Source organism: Carcharhinus amblyrhynchos, chromosome 5 (assembly GCF_965287045.1).
Source record: "Carcharhinus amblyrhynchos chromosome 5, sCarAmb.v2.hapA, whole genome shotgun sequence".
In the NCBI taxonomy this organism is placed as follows: Eukaryota; Metazoa; Chordata; class Chondrichthyes; order Carcharhiniformes; family Carcharhinidae; genus Carcharhinus; species Carcharhinus amblyrhynchos.
In genome coordinates, this window is record NC_137328.1 from 118,677,969 (window position 1) to 118,703,096 (window position 25,128).

At 46.4% G+C, this 25,128-nt stretch overlaps 1 protein-coding gene across 2 annotated transcripts in view; it reads right to left on the reverse strand.

Annotated features, from left to right (window-relative positions):
- galntl6 (polypeptide N-acetylgalactosaminyltransferase like 6) overlaps window positions 1-24,915 on the reverse strand; it is a 1,196,842-nt gene extending 1,171,927 nt beyond the window's left edge. Inside the window, exon 1 of one of the 2 annotated variants that reach the window (XM_080189755.1) lies at window positions 24,786-24,915. In XM_080189755.1, coding sequence (XP_080045881.1) covers window positions 24,786-24,915 — 130 coding nt within the window. Of the gene's footprint in view, window positions 1-24,780 lie in introns of both variants that reach the window. The other variant, XM_080189754.1, reaches the window with a different exon arrangement.
- Window positions 24,916-25,128: the final 213 nt, after the last annotated feature.

The window sequence follows — 25,128 nt, forward strand, 5'->3', positions numbered from 1 at the left end:
CACAGCGCTCGGGATGCAGGTTCGACTCCTGGCTTGGGTCCCTGTCTGTGTGGAGTTTCCACGTACTCCCCGTGTCGGCGTGGGTTTCCTCTGGACGTTCCGATTTCCTCCCACAGTCCAAAGATGTGCGGGTTAGGTGGATTGGCCATGCTAAATTGCCCCTTTGTGTCAGGGGGACCAGTTAGGGTAAATGCATGGGGTTATAGGGATGGGGTCTGGGTGGGGATGTGGTTGGTGCAGGCTCATTGGGATGAACGGCCTCCTTCTGAACTGTAGGGATTCTATGATCCCGAGACTGCCCCTTGCTTTAGATTCCCCAACCGGTAAAAACAACCTCTCAGCGCCCATCTTATCAAACCCCTTTAGAATTTTGTAGTTATCAATGAGACTTTTGTTCTTCTAAACTCCATGGAATATGAACCCAATTTACTCAATCTCTCATCATCAAACAACCCCTTCACCCAGGGACAAGTTTACTTCATTTATTTATTAGCCACAAGCAGGCTTACACTAACACTGCAAAGAAGTTATTGTGAAAATCCCCTAGTCGCCACACTCCGGCACCTGTTCGGGTACACTGAGGGAGAATTTAGCACGGCCAATGCACCCTAACCCGCGTGTTTTTCAGACTGTGGGAGGAAACCGGAGCACCCGGAGGAAACCCACGCAGACACAGGCAGTGACCCAAGCTCGGGAACTGAACCCAGATCCCTGGTGCTGTGAGGCAGCAGCGCTAACCACTGTGCCAGGTAGATCTGCCAGGTTGACTATGAATCCAGGAACCCCCCCCAGTATGCCTGACTGCACTCGCAGTGAGAGTTTCTTGGTGAGCCATACCGCATGGAGTGTATTTCTTTTTGGTGCCAACCAAATAAACAAAATCAAACAAACTCAGGGACAAAGCAAGAAGGGAAGCCCGCAAAAAGGGGGAACACCCAACCCAAAAAATAAAGCAGAAAGGAAACTTAAAACATGAAATGAAAGGGTGATTAAAGGAGTCAATAATACACCCCAGTCTCTTCAGTGCCCAATGGGCTTGGAAGGCTTTAGTGATTTGATTTGATTTATTATTGTCACATGTATTAACATGCAGTGAAAGATATTGTTTCTTGCACGCTATACAGGCAAAAATGGTGCCCTTAGACAGTGTATGCTCTCTGTGCAGGGACACCTGATCATGAATATAGCCGTGGTAGAGAGGCAGACAGTTATACGGACAACCCCCTTGGTCGCCTGTTACTAGGTCCTGCAATTGTACAGGGTGTTGGTGAGACCAGATCTGGAGCAATGTGTCCAGTTTTGGTCACTTGCTTTGAGTAAGAATGTGGTGGCATTGGAGACAGTTCAGGGGCAGTTCACCAGATTGATTCTGATTGATAAAGAGTTAACATAGAATCCCGACAGTGCAGAAAGAGGCCATTCAGCCCATCAAGTCTAAATTGACCACAATCCCACCCAGGCCCTACCCCTTACCCCTACATATTTTACCATCTCATCCCTATAACCTACATATTTCAGGACACTAAGGGGCAATTTAAGCATGGCCAATCAACCTAACCCGCACATCTTTGGGCTGTGGGAGGAAACCGGATCACCCAGAGGAAACCCACGCAGACACGGGGAGAATGTGCAAACTCCACACAGACAGTGAACCAAGCCAGGAATCGAACCCAGGTCTCTGGAGCTGTGAAGCAGCAGTGCTAACCACTGTGCTACCATGCCGCCCTTTGATGTATAAGGAGAGATTAAACAGTTTGGGCTTGTCCTCGCTGGAGTTTAGAAGGATGGGGAGGGTTCTGATCGATGTATATAAATTTTGAAAGGGGTCGATAGAGTAAACGTAGACCAAATGTTTCCTCTTGCGGGGAAATCTAGAAGAGGTCACAGGTATAGGCAGCGAGGCGGTAGATTTAAAACTGAGATGAGGAGGGGCTACTTCTCACAGAGGGTGGTGGATTTGTGGAACTCACTGCCCCGTAACGCAGTGGAGTCTGAATCGTTGAATGGTTTCAAGCAAGAGGTACATATATTTCTCATCAAGAAAAAGGGAAAAGGGGAAATGGTGAACAAGTGGGGAGGTGGATTTGAGGCCAAGGAGGGATCGGCCATGATCTAATTGAATGGCAGTGCAGGCTCGAAGGGTTGAATTTGCCGACTTCTGCTCCTAATTCCTATGCTCCTAATAGCACGTTCCTGATAGCCAGGAACAGATTCACGGGGAGATCCTCCACCCACACACCATACCCCCACCCTCCGCAGCCAGTGTCTGTGAATGCAACATTGGTAAAGGGTTTTTTTCAGATAACTAGAGAGGGAGTCTATAACGTTGAACGTAGACATTCTATCACAATAAGAGGCAAGTTTCCTGTGAACCGGTGCTGTTTCTACACCACAGCAGACAATGGCAAACCACTGCAGCACTCTGCCAGGGATAATCATGGACTAGTCTTCAGTCATGAAAAAAATTGACAGATGTGCCACTTACTGTATTAGGAATTTTAAACACCATTTCACTCACTGAATCAGATTGTTAAGTATTCCTGCAGCACATCTCTACAAGATTATTACTCCAGTGATACAATTTCTTTCCTATTTATCTCTTGAGATCCATCATGCAGCGTCCTTTCTCATGCTGAACTGACACCTACTAAGCCTCTTTTACAAGTTACATAACTTACAAAAACCTTGTGCTCTGTTGAACTGAAACTCAGCGCTACAAGGAGACAGACGGAGGCAGATTCTTCACTACGTTTTGAAAAGCTGTGTCTATCCTTCCCTTCTCCTCACTAATTTGCGACTCTTGAAACATTCGTCGCTCACTAAAACGGCACAATTTTCTTTTCATCTCGGAATGATATTTCCGACCTCCGGGGACGAGCTGACACAAGTGTGCCAAATCAGAACAAATTTACTCTGTTTGCTTGCCCTCCTTCTTTTAACAACTGCAGCAGCTTGCTGGCATGGAGCAGCGATGAGAACTTGCATTCGAAAAGCACCTTTTAATGTGGTCAAACAGCCCAGGGTGTTTCAAAGAAACGTTATCAATCAAAATGGTCGGGACAGGTACAAAAAGCCTGCAGAGTCAGGTTTTAACAGCTTCTTAAAAAAGGAGAGGGAGAAAGGGAGAGATGTGAGGAGGTTTAGGGAGGCTTTGGCCTCGGCAACGGAAGGCAGAGTCACACGAAGTGGAGCCAAGGAAAGCTGGGATGTATGAGGGGCCGGCATTGGAAGGTTCATTCCTGAACACCATTCCTGTGTTAATTATGACACAGTGGCACTCACCCTGCAGAGACAGAAGACTGTGTATTAAGAGCGTAAGAACGTAAGAAATAGGAGCAGGAGTAGGCCATCTAGCCCTTCGAGCCTGCCCCCCCCTCCCCCCATTCAATAAGATCATGGCTGATCCGAAGTGGATCAGTTCCACTTTCCCACCTTCTCCCCATAACCCTTAATTCCCCGGTCTATCAGAAACCTATCTACCCGTGACTTAAATATATTCAGTGAGGCAGCCTCCACCATTTCAACGGGCAGAGAATTCCAGAGATTCACCGCCCTTTGAGTGAAGAAGTTCCTCCTCAACTCTGTTCTAAACTGCACACCTCCCTCCTTATTTTGTGGCTGTGCCCTCAAAATAAGTATTTGCATTCAAATCTCACTCCAGGAATTTTGTCTCAAAACCCAGGCCAAAGGTTGAGTCCAGGTGTTGCATTGCTGGGCTTTCTCTCTCTTACTGCACTGTGAAACTGCACTGTGACTATGAATGTAAAAGATGCCATAGCAACATCCTGAAGAAAAGTGAACCTATCCCCGGCCTCAAAACCCATACTTACCACTCAGCCAATGTAAGAGGTCTCACAACACCAGGTTAAAGTCCAACAGGTTTATTTGGAATCCCCAAATTTCCCCAAAGCCCAGTGTCCTCCTCTCGACCTCTCCTGTGATGTACACGTTAGTAATCATACAAAAATCTAATTTATTGCTGGAGTTTTTTTAAAAATTCATTAATGGGACATTTAATCCCCATTCCTAGTTGCCCCTGGAGGGCAGTTGAGAGTCAACCACAATGTTGTGGCTCTGGAGTCACATGTAGGCCAGACCAGGTAAGGATTTCCTTTCCTTGAAGGGACATTAGTGAACCAGTTGGGTTTTTCCGACAACTGTTTCATGGTCATCAGTAGATTCTTAATTCCAGATTTTTTTTTGAATCATCGAATTCAAATTCCACCATCTACAATAGATTCGAACCTGGGTCCCCGGAACGTTATCCGAGTCCTTGGATTGATAAATCTTGCGATAATACACTGGCCATCGCCTCCCCTTACAAGTTTGCAGGAACAAATTTGGTAAGGCTTACTCCTTCTGTGTCACACCATAGGACATTATGTTAAAGGTTCTGGAGGAATATAAAGCTGCTATTATTGTAACCAGTTCAATTACCTACCAAGGTGAAATAAAAGCAAACACTACTTCTGTAAACTTTTCTAGTTAACAAAGTGTAACTGCAAAGATGTGACAGTGTAACAGATTACCATTGCATTGCTCTATATTTAATGCATTGTTTTATGATGGATGTCATTGAGCATGAGGCTTTTCAAGCAAACTTCACTGAAATGTAACCTTCCTTGCAATAAAATAGGCTTGGAAACAAATAAGGTGCCTTGCGACTTATCCAGAAACAGAGGAAAGAACAGAACAACGGCACATTGGCACCGGTTTCACATGTCCCACCCTGTATATGTTCTCATTGGCTTTCCAATGAGCTTCTCATCAGTCACACGCTTTGTAGATTTGCAAATTGTCAAACAATTTTGAATTTAATTTCATGTTTATATAGGAACGGCACCACTGTGTGGCATTTATCGCCCCTCCCGGGTTTCTCTGAAGGGACTAAGAGTCAACTGCAATGAGTGGCACTGGAATCAGGACCTGTAATAGTGCCCTCTTAAGGGGTCATTTGTGTTGTGCACATATACGAGCAAATCAGAATAAACCAGTATAGTTTGGTACTCAGACTCCATGGGCGGGATCTTCTGGCCACACTTGCCCTGGAATCGGAAAATCCCGCCGGAGGTCAATGGACCTTTACACGGTCCACCCCTCCCTGCCCGTCACGATTCCCATGGTGAGCAGAATAGGAAACTTCACCCATATGTGTGTGTACCTGTGTTTCTGTCTTACAAGGATTACAATGGCAATGAGGATGGGATGTGATCAATCGCCATTCAAAGTAATGAATCAAGCCACAGCTGGTAAACTTCTCAATGTTTTCATTGAATCCCTACAGTGCAGAAAGAAGCCATTTGACCCATCGAGTCTGCACTGACCACAAACCCAGGCTCTATTCCCGCAACCCCACACATTTATCCTGCTAATGCCCCTGACACGAAGGTGCAATTTAGTGTTGCCAATCACCGTAACCTGCCCATCTTTGGACTGTGCAGAGGAAACTGGGGCCCCAGAGGAAAGCCACACAGACACAGGGAGAATGTGCAAACTCTACACAGGCAGTGACCCAAGGCCAGAAGTGAACCCCGGTCCCTGGCACTGTGAGGTAGCAGTTCTCACCACTGTGCCACCATTCCACTCATTATTTTGCATACTTTCTTTGCTGCTCATGGGTTGCCAGAGGAAATTGCCAACAGAGCTCTGCCTTGCTCTGAATAATTTGTAAGCTTCATGAAAATGAATGGATTAAAATATATCAGAGTCCCACCATATCACTCTGCTTCAAATGGAGCAATCAAGTGAGTTCTTGCTATGCAGTTGGAATAAATGGACCATTCTTGCATTAGCAGCTACAGTGAGTGGGGGGTAGCAGTGGTCACTACTCAAACTTCACCAATTTACAATACATATCTATGATTTGGATGTGGGAACTAAAAGTAACGTTTTCGAGTGTGCAGATGACACAAAGTTTGGCAAGTATTACACAACTGCCATGAAGAGATGGCCCACTATTGACCAGTAGTGGGACCGCAATGGGGTTTCCTGTGGCACGCACCCCTTGCTGCCGTGGAATTTGCAGCGGGAGATGCGCTGTCGGTGGGACTGGAAGATCCTGCCAGCGTGAACGACTGGAAAGTTCCAGCCTAAAGCCTGTTGAGAATGTGTGTTGTGAGGAAGATGGTACGTGGCGTCAAGGGAACATGGACAAGCTTAGTGAGCGGGCAAGAACATGGAAGGTGGAATTTAATTTGGAAAAAGGTGGTTTTCAACGTTAGTAGGAGAAACAGGGTGTTTCCTAAATGGTAAGTGATTAGAAAGCATAGATGTAGAAAGGGACTGGGTGTCATCATCAATAAGTCATTGAAAGCTAATCTCCAGATGCAGCAAGCAATTCAGGAGGCTAATGGAGGGTCAGCCTTCATTACAACAGGAATAGCTTCAATTGTATAGCAGCTTGGTTAGGCTGCATCTGGGATATTGTCTGTAGTTTTGGTCCCCTTACCTCAGAAAAGATATTATTGCTATGGAGGACGTGCAAGGAAAGTTCACCAGACTTGTTCTGGGGATGATGGGACTGTCTTATGAAGAGAGATTAGGAAGCCAGCTCTGTATTCTCAAACGTTTCGAAGAATGAGAGGTAATCTCATTGAAACCTATAAAATCCTAACAGAAATAAACAGGGCGGATGCAGGCAAGATGTTTTCCCTGGTTGGGGAGTCTGGAACCAAGGACCATAATTTCAAAATAAGGGGGATGTCACTTTGGTCCGAGATGAAAAGAAATATTTTTTATTCAAAGTGTTGCAGGTCTTTGGAATTTTGACCAGAGGGCTGTGGAATCTCCCAATCTCCCACCTCGTTCATGGTGCGAGTTTTCCTGGAGATGTCTTTCTCCGGCTCCATCTAGGGGAGCCTTCGAATCTTTCAATTCCCCCTAAATTTAGCCCTTCTAGTATGAGCACAAGTTTCTATCCTTCTTCCACAGTTTCTTGCTACCTATCTCCCAGAAGCTGAAAACTAATTTGAACTTTCAGGAACATTTGAGAAATACTTCTCTTAGCCTCCATCTTGTGAATCATCTAGGCCTTGTATCTATGTAGAGATGGCGATGAGCTATCCTTGAGTCCCTAACCCTCTTTTATCTGAGAACAAAATGGACAATTTAAAACACACCTGTTTGCCACCATAACAAATCAGGACAAAGACTTCACCTACCCTGTCAGGGATTCTGGATTCTCGGAAGGATAAGAATGTCCTAGCTGTCTTTGCCATCTTTTATTAAGTGTATTTATCATTCTTGCTTAATAAATTCAATGTTGATTCATTACACCCGATTGTCTCCATCACTTGACCTTGTAGGTAAGCTCAACAAGCCTTGTAGAAATTGTAGACGCTTGAATTGGCTGAAGATGCCAATAGTCCTGAATCTTAATCAGGTCCAAATTCTTACAAAGTGCCTTTCCATTTACCTGCTGGATGCATCATACTTGCTTCGCCAACTTGCCTCAGCCAGCCCTGACACAGGAACATAAGAAATAGGAGCAGGAGTAGGCCATCTAGCCCTTCGAGCCTGCCCGCCATTCAATAAGATCATGGCTGATCTGAAGTGGATCAGTTCCACTTTCCCGCTTTCTCCCCATAACCATTAATTCCCTTGTCTATCAGAAACCTATCTACCCGTGACTTAAATATATTTAGCGAGGCAGCCTCCACCACTTCAACGGAACCAATCTCCCCTGGTTCCATCTCCTCAAATGCGGCCCACATCTGACTCCCGATCATTCCTTGCCCCCAACTCCAGTCTTCCTCCGCCACATCGTACCCATTCCTCCCTGGGGTCCCAAATCTTCGACCTCCTCTCTGCTTGTTGACTATAGCCTGGTGCTGACGGCCCACCAACACCCACAAGTACCCCTCCCTCTGCTAACACCCACCCCCCCCCCCCGCCACATCCCCACAAACAGCTATCTAACCTGTCAATGTTCGTGCAATATGCTAATCTGCTCCTGCTATTAAATCCACCGGAACCCGAGGGAAATCTGTCTTATCATAGAATCCCTACAGCGCAGAAAGAGGCCATTCAGCCCACCGACAACAATCTCACCCAGGCTCTATCGCCGTAGCCCCACATGTTTACACTCTAATTCCCCCAACACCAAGGGGCAATTCATCATGGCCAATCCACCTGACATCTTTGGACTGTGGGGCGAAACTCAGAGGAAACCCACGCAGACACGGGGAGAACGTGCAAACTCCACACAGAGACAGTGACCTGAAGCCGGAATCGAACCCGGGTCCCTGGCTCTGTGAGGCAGCAGTGCTAACCGCTGTGCCACCGTGGAGCCCATAAGTTTCTCGACCTCCAGCCAGAACCCCCCGCTTCCTGCCTTCCCCACCCTCTCCCCATCAGAATTTCTGCATTTGTCTTCCTCGATCGAAGTTGACATTTAATTTGTCCCTCCCATTATTATTACCTCCTCAGCACTTGCCCGATTTTGTGACCATTCAAACTGACGGGTTACACAGTTGCTTGCCCTGTTCACTCAGGAGGCCTCTTTTCTTCCCTTTGACGCTACCCATTCAAGATCGCAAAACTTTCCCCGCAAAAGAAAAGTTTGAATCTGAAATGGGCAAGTGGAAGGAACAGTAAACGATGTGAGCTAACCTTACCACAGCGAATCCTGGCACAATGAGACTTAACCAAAAAAGGTCAAGAGAGCACCACCTACTGGCGAGTGTGAGAATTTAATTTCCCACACCAGCCCTCCTTGCAGCCTCAGAGTGAGACTGCCAACTTTTGTTTAAAGTCTATTCATTAGCGTCACAAGTAGGCTTACATTAACACTGCAATGAAGTTGCTGTGAAAATCCCCTAGTCGCCACAGTCTGGCACCTGTTTGGGGACACTGAGGGAGAATTTAACACAGCCAATGTACCTGACCAGCACAACTTTTAGACTGTGGGAGGAAACTGGAGCACCCGGAGGAAACCCACACAGACACGGGGAGAACGTGCAGATTCCGCACAGAGTGACCTAAGTCGGCACTATGTGTGTTGTGTGCGTGTGCGTGTTGTGCGTGTGCGTGAAGATGCATTTTAAAAAAAGCTGCAACCTCATTTCCGAAACTGTATGAATATTACCTTATAATATAATATAATCTGTAGAGATTTCCTCTACATTCCAGCCAGTGATTCCATTTGCCAACACACGTAGAATAATGCCAAGTAGCAAATTCCTCTTTATTTTGTTTTTCCTTGTTGGTTTGACCAAGGAGGAAACTCTCCACTGGTTGGAGCCATACCTGGCACAAATGAAGACAGTTGTGATGGTTGGAGATCAATGATCTCCATCTGAAACATCACTGCAGGAGTTCCACAGGGCAGTAACCCATCTTCAGCTGCTTCACCACTTATGATCCTGGTGCACTGCATAAAATACATTGCAGTTTCTGACTTGAATCTTAACACAATGTAGACTTTACACTCGGAGACACGAGACCATTGTCAAGGGCAGTTAGGGATGGATAACAAATTGTTGGCCTTGGCAGCGACATCCAAATTCCAATGAAGAAAATATTACAGATCAACATGTATTAAGCACGATTTATGGGAAGAAAAGCTTTGATATTTCAAAGGAGCTTGTCTTATTCCACGTTTGTTTAATACAGAGGTTTCAGCCCACAGCACAGAATTAAATTAGAAATTCAGAGAAAATCCTTTACTCAGAAAGTAGTTGCAATGTGGAACGCGCTAACACAAGGTAGTTGAGGAGAATAGCTTGGATACATTCGAGGGAAAGTGACATAAGGATGAGGGAGAAAAGAATAGAAGGTCATGCTGATAAGGTGGGATGGATTAGCGTGGGAAAAAGCACTTGTAGAGTGATACAGTGTAGAAGGAGACCATTCAGCTCAGCAAGCCTGCACCGACAACAATTCCACCCAGGCCCTGTCCCCGTAATCCCATGTTTTTACCCAGATAATCTCCCTGATGCTAAGGAGCAACTTATCATGACCAATCAACCTAACCCTCACATCTGTGGAAGGAAATCAGAGCACCCGGAGGAAACCCACGCAGACATGGGGAGAACATGCAAACTCCACACAGCCAGCCACCCGAGGCTGGAATTGAACCTGGGTCCCTGGCGCTGTGAGGCAGCAGTGCTAACCCTCTGTGCCACTGTGCCAGCCCGTGCAGAGTATAAATACAAGTAATACGGACTTGGAAAGATAACTTTTGCTTCTCTCTCCACAAGTGCTGTCAGACCCTCTGGGCAGAATTTTACAGCCTCGTTTGTCCCGAGGTCAATGGACCTTTCCATAATTCACCCGCTCAGATTCCCGTGACATTTTTTGATTTTGATTTTGATTTCAGATCTCCAACATCTGCAGTGTTTTGCTTTTATACCAGCACAGAGCAGTTGGGCCAAAGGCGAGTTCTTGTGCTGTAAACCTATGAGTCATAATTCATTAAAGTTAAAGTTTATTTATTAGTGTCACTTACATTAACACTGCAATGAAGTTACTATGAAAATCCCCTAGTTGCCGCATCCGGTGCCTGTTTGGGTACACTGAGGGAGAATTTAGCATGGCCAATGCACCTAACCAGCACGTCTTTTGCATTGTGGAAGGAAACCGGAGCACCCGGAGGAAACCCACACAGATATGGGGAGAATGTGCAGACTCCACACAGACAGTGACCTGAGCCAGGAATCGAACCCTGGCTCCTGACACCATGAGGCAGCAGTGCTAACCACTGGGCCACCGTGCTAACTCAGTTACCTCAAGGTGAAAGGACAGAAATAGAAATTTTTCACCCCTGACCTCTGAAAAGTGTGGGGGCCCCTGCCTGGACGCAGACTCTGGGGACAGAACCTTTGGGTCCCCTGCTGACGCCACGGACAATTCCTTGATACACGGGCATCAAATTCGCATCCCCGTTATCTTAATAAAGGCATCAATCCGTCTGAGCTAATGCTCCCATTAAAACAGCAGGGCGAGCAAATTGATATAAGTACATCAAGTGACATTCATTTTTTTGGGTTCTGTCATGGTGCATTTTGGTTCTCTTAATTCAGGAATGTTCAATTCAAATGATCTGATAATGCAACATGTTTTCAGTGCTAAGTCCCCACTCAATTTGAATTACCAGAGAATTCAATTATTTAGCGAGAGAGAAAAAATTAATTATCAGCTCAGGCTGTGATTATACTCTGAAAACCAGGCACTGTAGAAATTTGGGCAGGCGCAGTGTGAATCGGGAGCTTGGTACAATACTTCCAGGCATTCAGTGTCAGCCTAATGGAAACACGGTTTCAATTGGATTAACTCCTCTTACTCAGTCACAATCAGAAAGGAGACCTCCATACAAAAGGTCTGAAGCTGGTATTTGCACAGTGGTCAGAGCAATAGGGGAGGGCAAACATCTCAACTCGAGAAGATCCTTCTCAAAGTCATTTTCAATGAGGAGCCACAACAGTTTCAACAGCAGTTAATGGCCTAATTAATATTAAAATACATGATTATTAATTCATTTTCCATTACCCTGCAATTAAAGACTCACCGTATCTGCAAACAAAGTGGTAATGATCTCTCTTGTCCCTGGGTTTAGTTCCTTTGTGTTGAACTAATCCGACCTCCTACGCATCAACCTTTCTCGTGAAAGTTGGAGGTCAAGTGCAGTACATTATAAAAATAAATCTCAGGGAGCACTTCAGGCCTGATACCAGAGCAAGCTAAGCAGGAAAGGAAAGCAGCCTGGCTACTAGGGGCGCCACAGTGGTTAGCACAGCTGCCGCACAGTGCCAGGGACCCCGAGTTCAACTCCGGCCTCTGTGGAAAAGTTTATTTATTAGTGTCGCAAGTAGGCTTATATGAACACCGCAATGAAGTGACTGTGAAAATCCCCTGGTCGTCACACTCCGGCACCTGTTCAGGCACACCGAGGGAGAACTTAGCATGGCCACCTAATGTGCATATCTTCGGACTGTGGGAGGAAACCGGAGCACCCGGGAGAAACCCACGCCGACACGGGGAGAATGTGCAAACTCCACACAGACGGTGACCCAAGCTGGGAATCGAACCCAGGACCCTGGCGCTGTGAGGCAGCAGTGCCACCATGCTGCCCGGTTTTTGTACATTTTCCACATGTCTGCGTGGGTTTCCTCCGGATGCTCCAGTTTCCTCCCACAGTCCAAAGACGTGCGGATTAGGTTGATCAGCCATGCAAAATTAATCCCAGTGTCAGGAAGATTAGCAGGATAAACATGAGGGGTTACGGGAATAGGGCCTGGGTGCAGACTTGATGGGCCGAATGGCCTCCTTCTGCACTTGTAGAGTTTCTATGATTCTATGACTCTATCATGACAACCACTAATGTCCACAAATGATCTTTAGGGAAGGAAATCTGCTGCCCTTACCTGGTCTGGCCAACATGTGACTCCAAATCCACGATACTGTGGTTGACTTTGAACTGTGGTATGGGGGCATAGTGGTTAGCACTACTGCTTCACAGCGCCAAAGATCCAGGTTTGATTCCCGGCTTCGGTCACTGTCTGTGCCGAGGCTGCACGTTCTCCCCGTGTCTGCATGGGTTTCCTCTGGGTCCTTGGGTTTCCTCCCACACTCCGAAGATATGCACATTAGGCGGCCATGCTAAGTTCTCCCTCAGTGTGCCCGAACAGGCACCAGAGTGTGACGACCAGGGGCTTTTCACAGGGACTTCATTGCACAGTCCAAAGATGTGCAGGTTAGGTCAATTGAACTAATTGTGCTAACTTGCCTCTTAGTCATGATTTGGAGATGGACTGGGGTAAGCACCGTAAGAAGTCTCACAACACCAGGGTAAAGTCCAACAGGTTTATTTGGTAGCGCAAGCCACTAGCTTTTGGAGTGTTGCTCCTTCAGACTTTACCCTGGTGTTGTGAGGCTTCTTACAGTGTTTGCCCCTTAGTGTCAGGGGGATTAGTAAGGTAAATATGTGGGATTACAGGGATAGTTCCTGGGTGGGATTGTAGACGGTGCAGATCAATGGGCCGAATGGCCTCCTCCTGCACTGCAGGGATTCCATGATTCCAGGATACTTGAGGCATCTCGGTATCTCTGCGAGTTCATTCAAGACTTAGCCAGCACTCTCAGACTGGTAAAGCTACCTACAGCGGCATTCGGGGTGTAACATATGGTTTCTCCGCCCTGCATTTGCAGGGAGACGAAAGACGACAGCAGGGAAAGGTTCAGTATCAATCGCTCCTATTGGAACCATATCTGTGCGCGGTGACTTTAGAATCAGTCTCAGTCACAATTACCACCCATCTCCGCAGCCAACCTCCCCCACATGGAAACTAGAAGCAAGAAGAGGCCATTTGGCCCTTCGAGCCTGCTCATCTCCATCGTGACTGGTCAGCAAATTCAAGATCCTGATTCCCCCACCCCCCCGAATATCCCTCAGTCCCATGAGCCCCAATATCTAATTTCTTCATGAACCAGCCCCCACCACTATCCACCCATCCCCCCCCACCACCCCAGTGCAAACTTTCATACTCATTTATGTCTGCTAACACTCTTTGTTAGAGCCCACACATTAACGTGTCCATGGGGGACAGGGGTGGGGTTGGGGGGGGGGAAAGGGGTGGGGTAGCTGGGTGGGACGATAACCAGAAGGCACACAGTGCCAAAGAAACCATATCACAGCGAGGATGATTCACAGAGGGGGACAGGGGAGGAGGCGGAGAAAATGGTGGGGGGAGAGTGTGGATGGGTAAAATCCAGGATGTGGTTACTCCATATTCGTTGTCCTGGAATCTCGAGCGGACTTCACTATCAAGACCATTGTATAATATGGCCTCCTCCACTCTCGCCTCAGAGTATCTGCTCCTGAAACCACACTCCATGATTTTATCTGAACCAAACTTGACTCCTTTCGGGAATGTTTCCCTGGTTGACCAGCCTACCTTTGAGGTGTTCCTTCAAGTCTACCTCTTCAACTGTTTTTACTCACTTATCTTAACAGTTCTTTAGTGCAGCCTCAATAATTGTCTGATAACGTTCCTGTACGGCAAAATACCTTCTACGATGTTCAAGGCGCTATCCAAAGGCAAGTTGGTGTTGATGAATGTATCCCTGCTACATAACTGCAGGCAAAATTGCAAAGCACCCAGTGCAGAAGGAGGCCATTCAGCCCATCGAGTCTGCACCAGCCACAATCCCACCCAGACCCTATTCCCATAACCCAATGCACTCACCTTAACTAGTCCCCCTGACACTGAGGGGCGATTTAGCACGGCCAATCCACCTAACCCGCACATCTTTGGAGTGGGGGAGGAAACCGGAGCAGCCGGAGGAAACCCACGCAGGCATGGGGAGACTGTGCAAACTCCACACAGTCACCTGAGGCCAGGGATTTTGAACCCCGGTCCCTGGCGCCGCGGTGCAGCAGTGCTAGCTAACCACTGCGCCACCGTTCCGCCCACGTTTGCCGAACTAGAATTCAACTCTTGAATTAAGCACTCCACGAGCGAGCTTCGTATTGCCTGCTGCACGGTCCGGAGGGGAGTGGGGGCGAGGGAAACGACACAGATAAAGCACATTTGTGGACCAGTGCTTGCGCATCTCTGCGGGTACCGGCTCTGTAATGTGAAAGCCCCCTTTGAACCTCAGCAGAATATGCGATTTCATGTAAATGGTCCCCATATGAAAACCGCACTGGTAATCACCATCCATTTAAACCCAAGGTTCAGCAAAAAGAAAACGAAAGGGTTTCCAGCTCCCATGTTCGATTTAGAAAATAGCGTTTGAAGCAAAACTCTGGATTATAATGAGCGGCGTGTCACCATGCTGACAAAAAATCCCTCTGGGATCTTCTGTAACAACCAGCAGAGACTCCTCCAGTTCACACAAGTCCTGCATGATAAAATTCTAAACCGGAATATTTTGATCTGTCTCATTCAGCCACACTGCTTTACAAGAGTGCTTTGTTTGCCCTTACTTGACAAGGAGAGACAAGTTACTGCTTTGCCACACAGCTCCTGATTATTCCCTTTTATACAGATTAAAGAAAATCACACCAGAACTTCGCTTGCCAATTTAATCGCTGAACGCTGCTAAAGCCGCATCTTCAAAAGGGAGGAGGTAAATTTATTAACCACAGATAATGGAGACAACAAATGTGCTCCGGTGACGTCCGGACACTGCACAAAAACATCTCACTGCATCGAGTACCCGAGTGTGAAATGATCACAGATTCGGTTCAGAGAGTTGCGAGGCTGAGTGCAAAACAAAAATAAAAGGCTACATGTTCCTTCATTTGCTAAGGTTAATGGGGAAAATGATACCCTCCCACAGGGAGACAGAGTTCACGGGGAAAGGGTTCGCACTCAGAATGGAAATACTAATCAGAAAATGACAAAACCGAAACTTAAATGTCAGAACCAGTATCCTATTTAAACTTAAGAGAAGTTGCTTTGTCTGAAATACAATTGTTGAGGATTGTCGGACCCACTGGGCGAGAGCAGCGCCTGGGCAATATGTGTTGGCCAGATCATAGAGGAAGTGCACCATGTCCATTGCCATCTGAAACAATTCGCAAGTGGGCAACTTCTATAATCTCCGGTATCAGTTTTATATTTGGACGGAGGGTTGAAAACTTACACCACTGACCTCCCCTTGGAAGGTTCAGACACCAAACTGTATGGAGAGGAAGCATTATGGGCAGCACGGTGGCACAGCGGTTAGCACTGCCGTCTCACAGCGCCCGGGTTTGATTCCCGGATTGGGTCACTGTCTGCGCAGCCTCTGCACATTCTCCCCGTGTCTGTGTGGGTTTCCTTCAGGTACTCTAGTTTCATAAAGTGCAGAGGAGTCCCTTTGGCCCACACCGACATGTTAGAAACACCTGAACTCCCAGCTAATCCCGTTTACCAGCACTTGGCCCACAGCCCTGAATGTTATGGTGTACAAAGTGCTCATCTAGGTACTTTCTTAAAGGATGTGAGGCATCCCGCCTCCACCACCCTCCCAGGCAGCGCATCCCTGACCATCACCACCCTCTGAGTAAAAAAATCTTTCCTCGCATCCCCCCTCCCCCAATCTCTTGCCCCTCACCTTTCTTCCCACAGTCCAAAGATGTGCTGGTTGGGCTGATTGGCCAGGCTAAGTTAACCCCTAGTGCTGGGAGGATTAGCAGGGTAAATACATGGGGTTGTGTGGATTGAGCCAGGGTGGGACTGATGTTGGTGCAAACTCAATAGGCTGAATGGCCTCCTTCTGCACTGGAGTGATTCAATGTCTTTATACTTACTGTTAAGGATTTTAGTTGGGGATCTGTGTACAGGTTCAAGCAATTTATCATTAATCTAACCTGGTCCAATTACTCCCTAATTGGTTGACAGGTCAATGACATACATCAGAACCTGAGCTCTGTCTACTTTATGATGTTAGGATCACCACTGCATTTATAGAACATAGAAAAACTACAGCACAAACAAACCCTTCGGCCCACAAGTTGCACCGATGATATCCATACCTACTAGGCTTACCTGTAACCCTCAATCCCATTAAGTTCCATGTACTCATCCAGAAGTCTCTTGAAAGATCCTATTGAATTTGCCTCCACTACCACCGACGGCAGCCGATTCCACTCACCCACCACCCCCTGAGTGAAAAAGCTTACCCCTGACATCTCTGTACCTGCTCCCCATCACCTTAAACCTGTGTCCTCTCATAGCAACCATTCCAGCCCTGGGAAATAGCCTCTGAGAATCCACCCGATCAATACCTCTCAACATTTTATATCAGGTCACCCCTCATCCTTCGTCTCTCCAAGGAGAAAAGACCAAGCTCCCTCAGCCTATCCTCATAAGGCATGCCACCCAATCCAGGCAACATCCTTGTAAATCTCCTCTGCACCCTTTCAATAGCTTCCACGTCCTTCCTGTAATGAGGCCACCAGAACTGAGCACAGTATTCCAAGAGAGAATTTATGTTCCAATTCTGCATGGTATGACAGTACGGGAACGGGCCATTTGGATCAACTGTTCTGTGCTGGTGTTTCTCCCTCCAGATGGGCCTCTCCCACCCGAACAGCACGTCTTCCCATGCTTTTTCTTTTCATAGAAAGCCCATGATACGTGCCGATCTTCACTCCCATCTTACAAAGCCATGCTAATCTTCTCAACCACACCACGTGGTGGCAAGTTCCTCGTTTTCACAATCTCTGGGTAAAGCTTCCCCTTATTAGAGGTCACCTTATAGCCATGGTTGCTTGTTCAGGAGTTCAAAGTTTATTTATTAGGGTCAAAAGTAGGCTTACGTTAACACTGGGGTGAGGAGAAATTTCTTCACCCAGAGGGTGGTGAATGCGTGAAATTCACGACCACCAAGTGTAATTGAGGCCAGAACGTTGTCTGATTTCAAGAAGAAATTAGATATCGCTCTTGGGGCTAAAGGGATCAAACGTTATCAGATAAGGTGGGATCAGGATATTGAATTCAATGATCAGCCATGATCAAGATGAATGGTGGAGCAGGTTCGAAGGGCTGAATGGCCTACTCCTGCTTCTAGTTTCTCTGTAACACCACTGTAAAAATTCCCTAGTTGCCACACTCCAGCGCCTGTTCGGGTACACTGAGGGAGAATTTAGCACAGCCAATGCACCTAAATATCAAGTCTTTTGGGCTATGGGAGGAAACCGGAGTACCTCGAGGAAACTCACGCAGACACAGGAAGAACGTGCAGACTCTGCACAGATGGTGACCCAAGCTGAGAATCGAACCTGAGTTCCTGGCACTGTGAGGCAGCAGTGCTATCCACTGAGGCACTGTGCTGTCCCTAACTTACCTCATGAGCAAAAACACTTTCTGTCCAAACACACTATCGAATCTCATCACAATTTTCAAGACTTTGGGGAAGAACTTCTCATCCCGCCCACCATGAGAATAATAGCAGGCAGTTAGGTGGGGTAGGCCAAGCAAAGGTCCGTTGACCTCAGATGGAAATTTCCGGTTTTGGGGTGAGCGGGGCCAGAAAATCCCGCATATTACCTCATCCACAACTCAGACTTCTCTTCTCTAATTAATAGAAACTCCATCTGCTCAGCCTTTCAAACACACGCCAGCAGTAGTTTTTTCTGATATTTCCTCTCCCAAGAGTACAGCATTGGAAAGTGTACGGATACAGTCACAAGCTAGGCCTCAACTCCCTCAGTCACTCCTTCATTCTATCTCTCCATTTGCTGCAGGTGGTGACCATCCCACCATTTTACAGCAAGTCAGAAAAGGTATACGCTCTCCAGCTGAGCAGGATGCAATGTAAGCTGAGACTAAACGTGGGTGAATTTGGATTTCATTTCAGATTTATTTAGAAGAGAGAAAGAAACAAGGTGGCCCATTCTAAAGGAGCGCATAGTTGACGCATCCTTCTCTCAACAAATCGCTAGACAGGTATTAAAAGTTTAAACAGTTACCTCAGTGTAGAGATACAATAAGTCAATATCAGAGGTCACCACTCACTAGCTTTCTGCATCATATTGCTCAGATTGCAATGCTAATTAAAATGATGTGAATTAAACTTTAATATCCTTCTTTCCAGCTTGGTGATTGGCTTTGTTTAAATCAAACTGTTCAACACCAAAACATTTGAACGATCAGAGAAAGGCAGCAGTGAGACATGGATGTCGGGTTCCCAGCCCTTTACTAAGATGTATATATCTTATGCAGTTTGCATAGTGGAGGTAGTGGAATAGCTCCTTCAAAAGTCATCTATAATAGCGGATATTTGAATAATCCTCAAAGGTTCCCGTGTTCTGTTGGTGAAAGGTGTTTCTTGTTATAGAATCCCTGCACTGCAGAAGGAGGCCGTTCTGCCCATCGCCAACCACAATCCTATCCTATCCCCATAACCCCATGCATTTATCCTAGTTAGTCCCCCTGACACTGAAGGGCAATGTAACATGGCTAATGTACCTAACCTGCACATTTTTGGATTCTGGGAGGAAACTGGAGCACCCGGAGGAAACCCACACAGACACAGGAAGAATGTGCAGGCAATGACCCAAACCAAGAATTGAACCCAGGTCCTTGGTGCTATGAGGCAGCAGTGCTAATCACTGTGCCACCGTGCTGCCCTGTGTGTAAGTAAAGTTACTGCTTACACACCATTCTCAATACTGAAACTCTGTAGTCCTCCAATTAAAGCCATTTCAGCATCTCTGAATTTCATGTTCGGAACTTAGGAGATAGAAGCAGTTAAAGGCCATTTGGCCCCTCAAGCCTGCTCTGCTATTCAACTCAATCATGCCTGATTTTCAACCTCAATGCCATATTTCCACACCACACCCCGGCTATCCTTAATCACGAGAAACCTTTCGATCTCTGTCTTGGACACACTCAAGGACTGAGCCTCTAAGGATCTCTGGGTTAAGGAATTACAGAGAATGGTTCATCACCCTCTGACTGAGGAAATTCCTCCTAATCTCAGTGCTAAATGCCCCTGCCCATTATTCTGAGACTGAGTTCCCTGATCTAGAAGCTTCAGCCAAGGGAACCATCCTGCCTGTATCTCCCCTGTTGAGCCCTGAAACAATGTTGTACGCTTGAATGAGATTGCCTCTCAATCCTCTAAAGATTACGGGCCCAGTCTCCTCAATCTCTCCTCTCAGGACAATCTCGTGCCATTCAGAAAGCAGTCTAGTCAACTTCCACTGCACGGTAGCACAGTGGTTAGCACTGCTGCTTCACAGCTCAAGAGACTTGAGTTCGATTCCCGGCTTGGGTCACTGTCTGTGTGGAGTTTGCACATTCTCCTCGTGTCTGTGTGAGTTTGCCCTGGTTTCCTCCAACAGTCCAAAGATGTGCGGGTTAGTCAATTGGCCATGCTAAAATTGCCCCTTGGTGTCCTAAAATGTGTAGGTTAGAGGGATTAGTGGGTAAACATGTAGGGATATGGGAGAGAGCCTGGGTGGGATTGTGGTTGGTGCAGACTCGATGGGCTGAATGGCCTCTTTCTGCACTGTCGGATTTCTATGATAATTTTTCTGTTCACAGAACTCATGGTGTAGTCTAATCAAAGCTTTGTATAATAACAGCAGGACGATCTTTACTGCTCTATCAAAATCGTCTTGCAATAAAGGCCTACAGAGTATTTGCCCTACTTTTGGTGGCCATGCCTTCAATTGCCTGGGCTCTAAGTCCTGAAATTTTCTCCCGAAAATCTCTCCACCTCTCTCTCTCTCTCCTTTAAGTAGTCCTTAATATTTCCTTGCGCACAAAGATGTCAAGTTTTGTTTGATGATGCACATGTCGGTACATTAATAACTGCAAATTGCTGCTGTCGACAGCAGGTTTGGGTTTAAATTTGAATTCATATATTCAAAGCTGTTATCACCTTAATCTGAAAATCTCTCATCAGTCACCATTACTCCCGCCCATAAAGGTCTATCATTTTCCCCTAGGAGATAGACAACACTGCATTTAAATGACTGTTTGGATAACTGAGGGTCGGTAAAGTTTATTTATTAGCGTCACAAGTTGATTCACATCAACACTGCAATGAAGTTATTGTGAAAAACCCCTCCTGCGCCTGTTCGGGTACACCGAGGGGGAATTTAGCATGGCCAATGCACCTCACCAGCACGTCTTTCAGACAGTGGGAGGAAAGCGGAGCACATCCACGCAGACACATAAAGAACTTGCAGACTCTGCACAGACAGTGACCCAAGGCCAGAAATTGAACGCAGGTCCCTGGTGCTGTGAGGCAGCAGTGCTAACCACTGTGCCACTGTGCCGCCCAGTAGGATGATGCAGAGGGCATGAAGGGTCAACAGTTGCAGTACGGACTGGAGTGACGGAGGACAAAGCAGGTTGATGGAGCATGTTTCCCTGAACAATCCACCTGCTGTTTATGGTCATTTCCCCTGGTGTTAATGACCCGTTATATTGAACTGAATTCCACAAGTTGCCAGAGAAACAATCCCCAGATTGCTTGCTGAGTAAGCTAATCAGTATAATTTTACTGTACAGTATTAATTGAACTGTCTAAAAATTCATTTGGGGCCAATCTATTGCATCGCTCTGTCCCCATTAACTTGAGAATGGCTGCAAAGCTGAGGGACTTCACTTAGATGGAGAAAACTGCAAACGATTGGGCTGTTCTCCAGAGGGCAGAGGAAGGTGAAGAGATTAAATAGAGGTGTTCAAAATCATGAAGGATTTTGATAGAGTAAAGAATGAAAGATTATTTCCACTGGCAGGAAAGCCGTTAACCAGAGCACAAAGATTTTAGGCAACTGGCTAAAGAACTAGGGATGAGATTTTTTGGCTGTGTTCACTCCATGACCAGAAAATCCCATTCAAGGTCAACAGGTCTTTGCATGGTCCATGTTGCACCCGCTATGATTCCCAAGGCAGACGGGACAGGAACATTCTGCTCTAAGTATGAGACAAGGAGATTTTTTTTCTTTCTTATAATGATTTGTAATACTCTGCCACATTTCAATTTATTTGTCCATGCGATGTGGACATCACGATCAAGGCCAACATTTATTGTCCATCCCTATTTGGCACGGCAGCACCGTGGTTAGCACTGCTGCCTCAGCACCAGGGGCCCAGGTTCAATTCCAGCCTCGGGTCACTGTCTGTGTGGAGTTTGCACATTCTCCCCGTGTCTGCGTGGGTGCCCTGGTTTCCTCCCACAGTCCAAAGATATGCGGGTTAATTTGATTGGCCATGTTAAAATGCCCCTTAGTGTCAGGGGGATGAACAGGGTGCGAGAGGGTTATGGGAATAGGGTGTGGGTGGGATTGTGGTTGGTATAGGCTTAATGGGCTGAATGGCCTCCTTCTGTATTGTAAGGATTCTATGATCATCTTCTTTAAAGGTGGTGAAAGCAGATCTATTGGTAATGTTAAAATGGGAATATGTAGTTGAAAAATGAAAAAAAAAACACAAATGCTGTGAGATTCAATGGCTAGCTCTTTCATAGCGTCAGCACACAAGTGCAAACAGCCAAAATCACCCCTTCTGTGCTGTGACATTTGGATGAGTTTGAACTGCATGACATAACACTACAAATACTCCAACAGTACTCCAGAAGCTTAACACCATCCAGGACAAAGGGATCTGCTTTATTGGCATCGCATCCATCACTTTCACTATCAACTCCCTCCACCAATGACACACAGCAGCAATGATTTACACCAGTTATGAGATGCACTGCAGGAACTCACCAAGGCTCCATGGGTAGTACTTTCCAAAGCTGCTACCATCTAGGAGAAGAAGAGCAGCAGATATCTAGGGACACCGTCTCCTAGAAGCCCTCCTCCATGTCACACACCACCCTGACTTGGATACATATCACCTTTCTTTCAAGGGTCAAAATCTTGGCACTCACTCCCAATCAGCATTGTTAAGGTACTTACTACAATAGCTCCAACACCACCCCAGAAGCTTTACACCATCCAGGAGAAAACAGCCACTCGATTGGTGCCCCATTCACAACCTCCAAAATTCATTCTCTCCACCACTAATGAGCAGTAACATCAGTGTGTACCATGTACAAGGTACCCCTCAAGGACTCACCAAGGCTCTTTCGACAGCACCTCCCAAAATGATGACTTCTAGGAGAACAGGACAAGCACAAACATGGATATACCACAACTTCCAAGCTCATCTCAAAACCTCTCACTATTCTGACTTGGAAACATATCACCATTCCTTCACTGGCGCTGGGTCAAAATTCTGCAACACCCTCTCTATCAGCACCTACACCACACAGATTGCCGCAATTCATGATGGCAGCTCACCACCACCTTCTCCAGGGATGTCTGGACACCCTGACTTGGATACATATCATTCTTCTTTTAGGGATGACTAATAAACGCTGGCCTGACCAGCGGAGCCCATCTCCCATGAATGAATAAAGATAAAAAGACCCCATATCACAAATAACATGACACAAATCAGCAATGGGATTGCATTCCACAATGTAGTGAACCATTCAGAGGTGATACGTCGGAAGGTTGTCACACAAAATCTGACATAAAAGTTGCATATGGAGATATTCAGGTGGGTGACCGAAATCAAAGAGGTCGGCTTTAAGGAACAACACTGTCAGAGAAGAGAAAGGCAAAGAGATTTAAGGAAGGAATTGCAGAGTTTAGGGTTGGGCAGCTGACTGCTCAGCCATCAGTGTTGAAGTGATGAAAATGGCCAAAAGGCCATAAATGGAGGAGTACAGATATATACTAGAGGGAGTATGCAGTGGAGCTCAAAGTATGTGAGGCTTTCCACTTTCACTAAGCATTGAGGAACCTTGGAATAATGTTTTAATCTGATAAATTTCCTATGAAGTGTTATTTTGCAAAATGTCACAATAGTGTAAACAGTGCCTGACCGGTTCATCGTTTATTTTTCATGTGTTCCAAAAAGAGATACATTTTGGAGGATTGCAGGACTAAAAGAGGTTGCAGAATTAGTGTGGGCGAAGTTATAGCGAGATTAGAACACTCTCTGAGATCGAGAGAAAGGCTTCAGGGCGAGGATGGAGGGGATAATGAAACAGAGAGGTTTGACATTAGGAATTAGGCTAAAATGCAAAGGACTTTACTCTGCATATAATAAGTTTAAGCTAGCCTGAAAGTACCTGTTACTGATTCCATCCCCAATTACTAATGTTATTTAGCTGAATCACCGCACATCTATAAGGTCATTATTGACCGGCACAAATTGATTGCGCTCTCAGTTCTTCATCCCTGGAATGACGAGTGCTGTTCCTCAGAGCATCATAAGGTTTCACTACAATACACTTCTTTACAAGTCACTAAGAGGCTGCCTCCAAACTCCAAGCTAGGGAGGATGTGTGCGGATTCATTCACAAACACTGGAGAGCCACATTTATCAGGTTTGAAACCTGGATCCCCTCCAGCCTGGAACGAGAACAGGAGCATCCGGCTCTGCCTGATAAGAAAGGATACTCCTTCCATAGCCATTCAGTACCAGTCTTACAGAAGAAAATGTAATATACTGCTTCAGCATAACTGCTCAAACATTGAGGACATTAATATACATCAAAGGATGTTAATTTGATGTGTTAATTCTAGAGTACAAACCTCTTTCAAGAGTGACAGGGAAACTCTTATTTGAAAGGAAAAGACTAATTACCCTTCCAACTTAGCTAATGTTCAACACACCACTAGGGTCCAATTGTGCCTTAAGCTTGAACAAGGAACCATCTCCTGCTTAGAAATCAGAACTTTATAAAAAAAAACTTATCATTTCTCTTGTATTAAAAAGCTGGTAACGACACATTAATTGCCAGGTTTAGCATTCAACACCTTCATCCGCAAATGTGTTCTTCTTTGACCGACAGTGCTGGTTATTCATTGGGATTTGACTCCCTTCAACTCAATCACAAAGTAAGGCGGTCGTTTCAACTCTCATTCTACTCCCCTCCCACCCCCTCCACCCCCACGCATGTCAACCCCAACTGCCACAACACCGGAGGGTAACTTCAAAGCTGGTGGGGTTCAAATTCATCACACAGACTGCGAACACAAGGCCAACACAAGAATAATACATTTGCAAGAAAGTGGGGCAGTGGAGCAGTCAGTTGGTTCCATGGAGTTGACTCTTGCCCTCCCCCTCCCCCCAAGAAGGAGGAGGGCAAGACAGCAGTTGGGGTTTGATACCTGGTGCAAGTTGCCCATTTCCCACCCTGTACCCCCTCCCCAGTTCCCCCCATTACAGTAACGGCAATCAATTACTCCAACCTTCCCTCGCTAATCTCCCTCCCACCCCTCTCCTCTCTCCCCTCGTTCCCCCCCGCCTCCCGCCTTCCCTCTCCACTTACCTGACTTCCCTGTTCTGGGGACTTTTCCAATTGCTTCTCCTTGTAAAGGGACCACAGTCCAACATTGGGCAAGAACACCAGAGCCACAGCAAAGAGGCCAACCATCTGCAAGAACCGCTTCTGTTTCCGCTTCATTCCAGTAACTTTTTTTTTTCCCCCCTCTCCCCCCCTCTCCTCCTCCTCCTCCTCCTCTTCCTTCACACGACTTCCAACAAAAACCGGACCTCTTCGAGAGCGAGCGCTTCCCAGACTTTGGAGAGTGAGACAGAGGGGCCGGAGTCGATGGGTGAAGTAAAATAAAGGCCAAACCAAGCCGCTCCAGTAAGGGACCAAAGAAGAAAGGATTGC